This window comes from Panthera tigris, chromosome B2 (assembly GCF_018350195.1).
Source record: "Panthera tigris isolate Pti1 chromosome B2, P.tigris_Pti1_mat1.1, whole genome shotgun sequence".
NCBI classification, from domain to species: Eukaryota; Metazoa; Chordata; class Mammalia; order Carnivora; family Felidae; genus Panthera; species Panthera tigris.
Window position 1 is genome coordinate 53,696,742 of NC_056664.1, and position 12,293 is coordinate 53,709,034.

The 12,293-nt window shown below is 39.6% G+C and overlaps 1 protein-coding gene across 4 annotated transcripts in view; it reads right to left on the bottom strand.

The window, feature by feature from the left end:
- The window catches only part of DST (dystonin), a 491,592-nt gene that overhangs the window by 194,931 nt on the left and 284,368 nt on the right, over positions 1-12,293 (bottom strand). For all 4 annotated transcript variants that reach the window (XM_042986591.1, XM_042986590.1, XM_042986592.1 and 1 more), the window contains one exon: positions 3,658-3,824. In XM_042986591.1, coding sequence (XP_042842525.1) covers positions 3,658-3,824 — 167 coding nt within the window. The remainder of the gene's footprint in view (positions 1-3,657; positions 3,825-12,293) is intronic.

Consider the following 12,293-nt stretch of genomic DNA (forward strand, 5'->3'; position numbering starts at 1 on the left):
TCAGGGATGGTTTTTATTGTGTAATGTCTATAAATTACTCTTACTATAAAAATTTCTTTTTTATTTCATGTTAGTCGAGTACTGCTTACTGGGGTTAACAAACATTCTCTCCACTTCATAAGTCATATTCTATGTGGGAACACTAATAAAATTATGCTAGGCAATCCAAATTAATGTACTTAAGTTTTGACAGTATTGACAGCAATACAAAATCTGAAGGGTGCTATTATTCTGTCCCCATTTCAGATCAGTATTTCTAAATCTTCAGGAGATGTGTGCACAAAAATCTGACCAGATCATTTACTACAATTAATACTCATTTATTTTTAAATGACAAATACGGGGCATAGGAAGCACCTGGGTGGCGCAGTAGGTTAAGCGTCCAACTCTTTGATTTCGGCTCAGGTCAAGATCTCATGGTTCAAGAGATTGAGGCCTGTATGTGTAGCCCGCTTGAGATTATCTCTCTCTCTGTGTCTCTCTGTCCTTCACCCACTCATGCTAGTGCTCGCTCTCTCTCTCAAAATAAATAAATAAAACCTTTAAAAAAAATAGTTGAAATGACAAAGAGTGTCCACTTTCCTTGCAATCCCCAGAGAAATCTTGCATATTCTCTCTGGGGCGTGCAAACTTGCTTCATGAGTGGCACCACAATCCTCCACCCATCCACTCCAGGAATCTCAAGGTTCTTTCCTGCTAAGCCCTCACTCCCTGTCAAGATCCTTCTCAACCGAGTACTCCATACAGTTAGGCTTGGTATTTAAGTAGAAACCAAACCCATGTACCACCTCAGATCATTTTTATTACATAAGTCAAATGAAACTCATACTTAAAAAACAACTTTTAATCTAGAAATAGACCCCCAAACCCAATTAAATGGATATGTTTCCACAGCAAGTCCAAATACATCACAAAATTTAGGGGAATAATTACCAAGTAAAAACAACTATAAATTAGACACTACTCTCTAAATGTGATTATTGCTGTATATCCAAAAATCTTCTTACAGTGATTTTTCAATTGTTTATAACTTTCTATTTCCCCTTTAGAGTATTTTAAAACATTCAACAGTGAAAACTATGTGTAGTTCAACCCCATCCATTTCTTACACATGCTAGAAGAAAAGTACTCGATCATTTTTTAAGTAAAAAGAAAAGCTAAAAACAGTTCTACACATGAAAAGTTTCTTCCAGTGAAAAAGGCCACAGTAGTATTTTATGAGGCACATGATGATGAACGTAAGCAACAAAGAAATCTCGTGAGCACTTAAACCTGATACTCAGTATTTCTACCAAGAATTCTAACAAGGGAAAACAAAGCCAACTAGGAAATCAAAGTTCAAAGTTAAAACTAAACAATTCTTTTTTTTTTAAGTTTATTTATTTATTTTGAGAGAGAGAGACAGAGAGAGCACGCGCACGCACGTATGCACATGTGAGAGCAGGAGAGGGGCAGAGAGAGAGAGGGAGAGAGAGAGAATCCCAAGCAGGCTCCAAACCGCCAGTGTGGAGCCCGACATGGGGCTCGATCCCAAGAACCATGAGATCATGACCTGAGCCAAAGTCAGAAGTCAGATGCTTCATCAAATGAGCCACCCAGATGCCCTCTTCTCTTTAAAAAAAAAAAAAAGATTTTAAGTAATCTTTACACCCAACGTGGGGCTTGAACTCACAACCCCAAGATCAAGAGTCACATGCTCCAGTGAGTAAGCCAGCCAGGTGCTCCAGTAAAGCTAAACAATTTTCTAAAATGATCACTCTGTCAAATTAAAAGTTCAAAGCAAATAATATTCAAAAGATCCAAATTCTCTCCTAAAGCAATATGAGCTCTATAATATTAAACTTCCCCAGGAAATTTCAGCATTTCTGTCACATATGTAGGAGAAAAACACATAGCATGTATATACTAATTTGTACTTATACTCTTTCACGAGTATTGAAGAGACAATGTCCAGAGACCATTGTTTTTAAAAGTCAATTATTTTAGAATAATAGCCAGCTTCTAAATGCTTTGCTTCTACTTAAAACACTTCAAAGAGAAAAGAGCACACACTCAAAGGTACATCATGACATAAATCCTTCAGGTATAACAATCCAAATATTTTTATTTAAAGGCCAAGATCTTATCATCCCAGGTATAAAATATATCCAATTATGCAGCCTTCTGATGGCCTCATGTTTTAAGTCACATAGAAGTGCAGTATGATGACAGCAATGTCTGTACCGACTAAACCCTCTTGGCACTGTGTTACTTAAGGAGATCTGATACTTTATTTTCAACAAGTGTAGGCGAGTTGATTCTGATTTTTCTTATTAATCAGGCAAACTATACCTACCTCTACTGAAATGTCGTTCCATAAAGAAGCAGACTATTACAGTGTTATAAAGGGGCTCTGGGTGCGGATGCGTGGGAGATTCATTACAGTTTGACTGATGTTAAAATTTCCAAAATAAAAAAGAGGGAAAGAGAAAAAGATCTCTCCCCTTTGTAAAAAAAAAGAGGGAAAGAGAGTAAGGTCCTCAGGGGAGTGAAAAAAGAAAGAGAAAGGAGACAGATGGGGAGAATGCGATTTTAAATCAAGCAGACTGAGATTAAAATCTCAGCTCTATGATGTATTAGCAGCGAGACCTTGGCAAACCCAAGGTTCCTCCTCTGCAAAAGTGGGATAATAACAGTTCCTGTTTTGTGGGACTGTTAGATTTGAATGGGATAACATATGGAAAGCAATGAGCAGAATGCCCCACATGTAGAAAGTTATCAAAATATTAACTATTCTATATAATTATTATTTTTATCAAATAAATTTGTTAGTCCAATGAGCTATAGCTTAAGCTTACTCTACTTAGGAAGACATTCTTCAACAACATGATATAATTTTTTCAAAACTAAGAAAAGTTACTGAGATCAACACACGTATTGTTTTCAATAAATATTTTCTGGGGCTCTAGCTCCTTAGAAGACATTAAAAGCATGGAGTCAAAAGCCAGAGGCCCCAGGTCTGAATCTCAAAGCTGCCACTTGCTCTGTGTGACTGCAAGCAAGTATTTACTCAGTGCCTCAGTTTTTGTATGGTAACTGGGAATGATGATATAGGGATGCTGTAAGAACTAAATAAATCAATATATGTAAAAACTGCTTAGGATGGTGTCTGGCACTTTATAGTAAGTGCTATGTCAGTGTTAACTGGGATTCAGTTGTTAATAATTCTCACCCAGAAAACTGTTTACGACCCCAAAGTTGTCCTCTTTTGAACCCAGCTACTCATCAGAGTAACCAGTGTAGGAGACTGTAATTTGGACATGTGTGAGCTCTAAGTCTGAACTAAACCCTTACCCTACAACTCATCAGTTCTCCATTTGTACAATCATGCTCATCCACTTGAAGACTCTATATATCAGAGCTTACTGTCTTCCAAGTTACTAGCAAAATTCAAAGATATGATATAGCTCTGTGGTCTGTGTGTATGCACCAAGCTTAGAGTGATGATCTCGCAGTGGTAAGAATCTGATGTTTCTACTTGTACTTGGTCTGTATTTTCTAACTTTCTGCCTTGCACATGTATTGCTTCTATAATAATAAAAGGTTATTTTAAAATCTGGAAATGGAAGAAACACTTCTCATATTTGTCTAAGAAAATAGACCCCACAAATTCCATACCTGTATTTATGAATGATGGCATTAAATAGTTTTCCATCTCTCCAGCAGGTAGTGAAATTTTCACACCGTATTCCAGCATAACCCTCTGTTGCCTGCTGTGTCCACAGTAGCAATCTCTCCTTCGCAGACATATCCTCTGACTCTCCAGTAACATGGATATCAGATATCTAAACACAACAGAAAGTGTTAAAATATTAGGAAGAAAGCCAGCTCAGACTGAGAAACTACTATGTACCAAGCACTTCATTAGTGTTATTTTACTTAGTCCTCATAACTCTGACTGGAAAGCTAAATGTATTTTTCCCATTTTACATACAGGGAAACTGAGTTTCAAAGACGTTCATAGATGGAAAAGGAGGATTTAACCTAAGCACCTAATTTTTTTTTTTATTATGCCAAAATGTCACAGCACTGAGAATTCTACATTCCTCTTTACTAATCAGATCTGTAAAATAATCCAACCAAAGGTTTTGCCAAGTTCAAATGGATCCAAAGTAAAACCTACAAACTAATCTATATTACCACCTGCAGAGCAGGATTTGATCTGACTGACAGGTATTCTGTGTAAAGAACAAAGAAGGAAACTAGTACTTTCCCCAATTAACTACATTACATAACAATTTGACCTAAAGTCTCTTTAATTTTCTCATGAGTCCTTTCTCAGTTTACTCAACAGGATACCTTTATTAACTGATTTTTTTCCCTATACTTTGTTCATTTTCATTTAATTTTCTAAAAGTCTCTTTCACTAAATAAAACAGGTCACCAGTTCACATGATTGATTTTCTTAAGAACCTCTCTAACAAGGGTCCTACTTAATCTGCTGATAATGATATTAAGGCACAAAGTGACTTTACCAGGGGTCACACAGTGATTCCAAAGCTGGGATTAACACCAAGAAACAACTGTTCCCTCCATCAGTGCAGGATGAAAGCCAAGGGATCAAGAAAGACAGGCGGGAAGCCAGGATCAGGATGAGTAAATAAAGAATTGGAAGCAATATATAGGGAGGCACAAGTCATTTTGTAACAGGAAAAAAAATCACTCAAGTCATGAGGTTGGCTTCTAGTTCTGGCCACTACTCCCACAGCTTTGAATAATACATTTCATGTCTGTGAGTCAACTTCCTCATCTATAAAATGAGGAGGTAGGAGGGAGAAGCAGATCATGTTTAAGACTCTGGTCAATCTAAAGTCTTACCCAGAGACTGTAAATACAACACAGAAGTCAGAGGTCAGAAGAGCCAGAGTCAAAGAACTGAAAGTAGAAAATCTGACAGTCCCAGACTGAAGAAAGCCTTTGACATGCAGCAGTGCTAGGCTCAGACAGGAAGCCCTTTATTCTTCCCAGCTGCCACAAGAGCCGGAGGCCAGGCCAACCAGGAACCTGGTGCAGGCTGCAGCAGCAAAAGCCCATGCCAGGCCTGGCAGCCTCTAACACCACCACCTGGACATCATGGCGGGAGCCACACACACCCTTTCTCCAATATTCTGCATAGATCTCCATGCCCTGCGGAGCTTGCTCTCAGCCACAGTATGAGACATGCTCCTTGACAAATGATTTGAAAGATGAGCTCAGGGTGTGCCTGGGTGGCTCAGCTGGTTAAGCGTTCAACTCTTGAGTTTGGCTCAGGTCATGATCTCACGATTCGTGAGCTTGAGCCCCTGTCCAGCTCTGTGCTGACAGTGTGGAGCCTTCTTGGGACTCTCTCTCTCTCCCCCCCCCCCTTCCTCTGCCCCTCCCTTGCTCGATCTAAATTAATTAATTATTTTTATAACAAAAAAAATAAATATGAGCTCACGGTCTCAATTTAATCATCTTTTCTAAGAACCTGTGCTAATCTCCACAGCATGAAAAGAACTATGTGCATGCATGAACACATTATATAGTATATACAGGACAAATTCCTTTTTTTTTTTTTAATGTGGGGGAAAAAAGAGCAGAAAAATCACCAATGTTATTCCACCCCCAACTTCCAACTGATACCCTGATCTGAAATTATGCTAGAGAGCCCTTCTAGTACATCCCAGGAGTTTAAATTCCATCTCCACCATTTATGTTCGAGTTACTCAACTGTTTCAAGACCATCCTCTGACTTGTAAAATAATGATGGTAATAGTTATTATGCTATGTCATGAGAATTCAACACGAACACAGTGTAATGTCAGCAACTTTACTGTTGTGGTTATTATTATTCTTTTTTACAAAGGGAGAAGCAAAAATTTGGCTTTATTATTCTCCCAATTCTCCTACTGTAAAGAGAAGTAAAAAGTTTTTTTTTTTAATGTTTATTCATTTTGAGAGAGAGAGAGAGCATGAGTGACAAGTGGGGAAGGGGCAGAGAGGGAGAGAGAGAATCCCAACCAGGCTACCCACTGTCAGCACAGAGCCCAATGCAGGCCTCAAACTCACAAACCATGAGATCATGACCTGAGCCGAAATCAGGAGTTGGACACTCAACCAATTGAGCCACCCAGGTGCCCTGAGAAGTAAAAAGTTTTTAAATTTGTTGCCTCAAGCAAATCAACATTTATAAAAACAAGGGTTCAGAGAAACAAATCTAGGAAACTATAAACAAGAAAGTTATGCCTCCCGGCAAAATCTCACAAGAGGCTTCTCTTAGTCTTTACAAATTATAAAATCAACTGCTTCTGGGAACCCTTACCACAAGGGAGCTCCGTGGGTGGTAATCACAACTAAATAAAGAAAAGGGAGAGAGTTGGAAAGGCGGGGGACTATTTTCTGCTGGTCAAGAACGTTCCATGCCAGTCTAGTCACTGAATTATCTATTCACAAGGGAAGTCAGTAAATTTCAACTACAAGGTAAGTTTAATAGGTTCAAGTGCTGCTCAGCATTTTATCCCAGGAAGGATATTAAAGGGAGAGTTCTGAGGTCGAAAAATGGTCTAAATATCAACCAAGAGAAAGCAGTACAGTCTAATTAAATAAATTTCCAATGGATGAATTTCAGATTGTTACTCCCACACACTACTTCAGGTTATTACACATGTATACACTATTTAAAAAGCTGTGATTTTCAAATGTATATTCAAATATTATGAACCAAACTTTAACATAATTAAAGACTACTAACACATTGACTCATTTTCAGCTTTTCCTGCCATTTCCAATTACCTCAGTATTATTCCTATAGAGAAACTCAAGGTATTTTTTAAAATGTCCTGTTACCATTAACTACTACCTCTCTTGAGTATATCAAACTTTTCATGATACTGTGCAATCAAAACCAAAATGAAAAATAAATTAAACTCTAAAATTTATGTCTGCAGTTGTCATTGATGACCCCTGATTTAAAATCTATGCATTCAGCACAACAGTCTGAACCCTCCCTCAGTGAAAGGTCAGGGGTGGTCCTAGGAAGTAATCAAGCTTCCTCCTTTCAGATCCTGAAGTCAATACTGAGACCAGAGAAGGTTTCCATTCATGCTGCCTGGGTTCAAATTCCAGCTCCAAGAGTAAACGGGACCACAACCCAGAGCCATCCACATCATCTAAAATCCGTTTTCCTCATTTAAAAAACTTAAATTATGACAGAATTTCTACCTCTTTTGAGTGGTTCTAAAGATTCAGTAAAATAAATCCACATCAAATGCTTAGCACAGTGCCTGGCATACAAATGTTAGCTTCTCCCACCACAATTTTACTAGTAGTATTTGCCACTTAAAGTTTCTCACCAACAATCTGTCAGCTAACACCTAAAGCAAACAAAACCCTTTACACCAGAGCTCCTTTTGGAAACTTGAAGCCCTCATGCCTCACATCCAGGTCATTGCTGGCTACCACCCAAATTCGAGCTCTTCCTGTCACTGAGCCTCCTGAGCCTGTATTTCATCCCTGTCTCATCTCTCCTGACCCAGCTTGCCACCACTCTCAAGCTTTCCAGAAATATCTATTCCAGGGTAAACAAAGGCTCCTAAAACTTCAGTACCTTCACTGCTTCTACTATTTTACTGAACTTGGTCTGTCCCTCTCACCTCCGGTCAAGTCCCACATACCACCAGGCAGGGCAAGCATATTCTAATCCCCCAGTGATGCAAAAATGATAGTTTTCAAACCGTGACCCATAGGTACGAAGACCTCACTTTTACACTGTAGGCCACTCACTCTTATATCACCACCTTCTTCTCCTTAAAAATGATCCCTGTGGGTGGGAGATGGGCTAGATGGGTGATGGGCATTAAGGAGGGCACTTGTAAGGAGTACTGGGTGCTGTATGGAAGCGAATCACTGAATTCTGCTCCTGAAAACAGCACTGCACTGTACAGTAACTAAAATTTAAATTAAAAAAAAAAAAAGATTCCTGCATCCCCGAAAGATCTGACACCTGGCTCAGTGTGTACCTGGCTCCATGCTGTGCCACATCCTCACAGTCCTTCTTCTCTCCACTTCATCCATTCACACATCTATTGCTACGTCCTGGATCTCATCATCTTACACCAGAACTAGTCCGCCTCCGATATTTAACTTCCGATAGTGACTTCCTGTTCTTCTACCACTTTCATTCCCCAACCCTAGGTAAAAACCACTTCTCTGGCTTCATTGACATCTCACATTGCTTGATATGCCTCATTATGATCCATTCTATGAGCCCTCTTCTATCTTCACCTCTTTTCTCTAGCTGGCCTGCAACACGTGATCCATCACTTCAACCAACTTCCTCAACTCCCTCACACCCTTCTCCTTGCCCTGCAAGCCCCCAGCCAAACCCCAATCCTGGCCAAGTCAGCTGCACGTCTCCCCTACTCTTCCCTCTGCTATAAAGCTCTACTAGAAAACTGCAGTCCCATGTGGACTGCTGCCACCACAGGTTCCAGGTCTGCAATTCAGCTAAGCATGCTAAGAAACCTGGCACTTTTTCTTGGTGTCCTAATTGGCCCGTTTTTCTATCCCTCACAATCTCTCTTTCAATATTGTTTACCATTTGCATGAAATTCCCTACCGTACCACTTCCTTATTTACGTTTACCATTCACTTTTTAATCTCCTTCTTTATCGAGAAAATAGCAACATGAGTAAGAACTCCCTCACTGCCCTGCCCTGCTACCAACAAACTTGGCTTTTGCATGACCTGCTTTTCTCATATGCTCAGAATCCTTCCACCTCCTGTCTCCTGGGGAATTCTCACTCTATCAATCATCCCCTCCACATCTGGGTCTTGGCTCTCAGTATTTAAAAATGCCCATCTCAGGGTGCCTGGGTGGCTCAGCCAGTTAAGCATCTGACTCTTGATGTCGGTTCAGGTCATTATCTCACAGTTCATGAGTTTGAGCCCCACATCAGGCTCCACACTGACAATGCCCATCTCTTCCATCCTAAAACAAAAATAAACAAGATTTATAAACTCAATTCCCTCTTTTCTTATCACTGTCTCTCTCTCTTCCAGTAAAGCAACTGAACAAAAAAAACCCCTCTGTAACTTTCATGTTTTTTAAATAGACTTTATTTTTGTATTTTTTAGCTCTATTATCTTTACTCTTCAACCTGCTGTGATGTGGCTTCCATCCCAATCACTCCACTAAAACTAAGTAGCGGTGACCAGACAAGAAAGTGAGGGAGCTTCCTGCTCGTGACTCAATTTTCCCAGGAGAAAAAGGAAATCAGATGGTAAAATGTAACAGAGCAAGTTGTAAGCACGAAAGGAGGGAGGTCACGTGGTACCTGAAGAGCTGAAAGATATTGTGAGCAATCATCTACAACCTCCTCTTCCATAGTCTCACTTAATCAATAAGCACTCACAAATGTCTGCTAGTACCACTACGAGGAGTTGGTCATACAACCACCCTCATGGAGCCTGCAATTTAATGACAGAAAAACATCACAGAGAAGAGTTCAAGGGTTGCTTTCCAATCTGTCCATTCTCCACTCCTGATCTGTCTGAGGCATCTGTCACTGGCAGTCTTCTTCCCTGACTTTCCTGATGTCACTCCTTCCTGGTTTTCTTCCTGCATCCTTGGCCATTCGTTGTCAGTTTGCAGTAGAGGCTCCACTGCTACCCTTCCTTTAGTGCTATTCCCCAGGCTCAGTCCTCAGCACCCCTGCTTCTTCTCACGCCTCCTGTACAATCTCACCTTCTACAATGGTTTCAACTTCCCCCCTCATACCAATGACTCTGGGATCCCCATGTTGCTCCCAAAACTTACCCCTGAACATAAGAGCCATAAATTCTAACTCCCTAATGAACACTTCTGTCAAAATAGTAAAACCAATCATATATTGAGCACTTCAGTGAGCCCGTGTACTGAACCACTTCCCAAGTATCATCTCATCATCATTAGATACAATCTCATTTTACAAATGATAATGAAGCACAAAGTGGTTATGTGACTTGCTCAAGTGCACACAAACTACTAACAGGTAGAAGTAACACCTGAACTTGCATCTACCTGGCTTCACTGTGCTTTATCTCACAACCTCTTCAAACCCACTATAGAGAAAGCTGAATTTCTCTTTCTCCATCTCACTCTTCCTTCTGTATCTGTAGCTCAGAGGATGGCCCCATCATTTACCCAGTTGCTCCGAAATCAAAAACACTGAAGTCATCCTCGATGCCTTTATCTCCATCTGTACCTATCTTCAATTGGTCACACAGTCCTATGCAGCCTCTTCTCTCCTCCCTCCCCTTCAACACACACCCCCCAAAATTCCTCATACTCCAGCCCCACTGAACCACTTCTTATTCCTTCAAGAACAATACATTTCCACAGGACACTATGCATTTATATATGCTACTACCTACCTACAGAATGCCCTCACCAGCTGCCATCCCACTCAACCCCTTCACTCATCCATCTCTTTGAAGAAGCCCCAGCTGATTCAATCTCCAGGGTCTGTGAGAGATGTCCCACCATCCTCTCTGCTTCCACAGCGGCGCATACACACACTACTGTAATAACACATGTTGTGTATAATTATCATCTGTTGATATATCTTCTGTCCCTCTAATATGTGAGCAAACGTACACAAAATGACAATGTCTTATTCATTTTAGCATTACACTGTCTTAAGTCTGTCACTGCTTGGCACATAATAGACAGTAAATGCCCATGAGCATATATCTTTGTGATTGAGTTAGGAACCTCTGGAATTTAAATTATTTCATTCAGGCAACCAGGATACCCTTGATCACTTCTGCTTTAGCATATACTTCAAGGTCCCACACAGGAAGGAGAGGCTTTATTACCTACACTGTGCAAACTCCAAGCAAAAAAACTGATGCACCCATAAAAATGTCACTCAACCATTTTTTGTAGGTTTTTGCTTACTATCTACACAGTAAAAATGACATATTTGGCAACATTTTCCAAAAAACTTATTTTGGCACTGTGTAAAAATAACCTAAATCTAGTATTCTCCAAGTTCAAGGAAGAGTATGATGGGAGGAGGTTGACATGTTTGAATTAAAATGTCTTTATATCCCAAGTCCAAGTGAATGCCAATGTCAATCTTGCAGTATCTTTTAAGACAAAATTATGTTAAGTCTAGAATGGTATGGGGTTCAGCAAAGCTTCCACCTTCTTCTAGAACTGAGTCTCACTACTGGAAATCTGAAGTTTGTATGAACTGTCAAGTTTTGGTCTGGCTTTCCACTTTAGCTACAATCAAAATAATTCTTTCTGCTTATTTTCCTTAATTTTTCAACTAAGCAACTTCACTGACTTTTTTTCTGGCTTATCTGCTTTAAATGTGAAATTTCAGTAAGTAGTTTTCACTTGAATTACAGAGGAAACGTTATTTCCTTCCCATAAAGTCAAGAATGTGGTTATGCCGTGACACGGCCAGAGCAAGAAAGGGTAATTGGCCTTCTACAACCACTCTATTTATGTGTATTCCTCTTCCAAGAGGACAGTCCAAACCGAAATTTGGAAATCTACAAGTTTTTATGTGAAGAGCAAGTATTTTCCAGAGCCCTGACAAAAGCTGGTTTACAGAGAACAGTTCCAAGCTTTAAAAATACACAACATAAGGCATTCTCAAAAATGGCATGGTCATGTTATTAGACAGTGGGTTCTCCAAATGTGGATTCTAAAAGTATTGTTCCTACTGGTAAATCTCAGAAAAATCTAACCATTTGGATAGGAAGTCCCGAAACCCATTTGAATTAAAAATATGCCTGCTGGCTATATATTTTAGCAAAATTATTTTAAACCATTTAGGGCATTAAAAAAGAATCCAGATACCAAGTATATGAAGTCATTTTCATAGTTCAGGATCCTGAGCCTTGAGAATAAAGAAGTCACCATATCTGTTTTTTTTCTTTTCACTCCATATAAGATCAAAAACTGCAATTAAAAAACCAAAAAGCTCAGCCTAAAAAAAAATGCTACCAACAAAACAAAAACCCTCATACTTTTTCCTACATTCACATCCCTTATTTCCACATCACCTCTACCCTTACACTCAACACTAAGATTTTACTACATAATTTCCCTTCTTCCTCTTGGCAGAGCTGAGACAACATACAATGATTGAAACACTAATAAATGGAAGTAAATAAGGTCCAAGGGGCTTTAGAAAAGTCTCTGGGCAGGGGAGGGGGAAAGGGTGCAGACATTATTCAAACACAAGAAAGAAAGCCTGACCCAAATTCACACAGTTCTAACTGCGGTAGAACCAGGC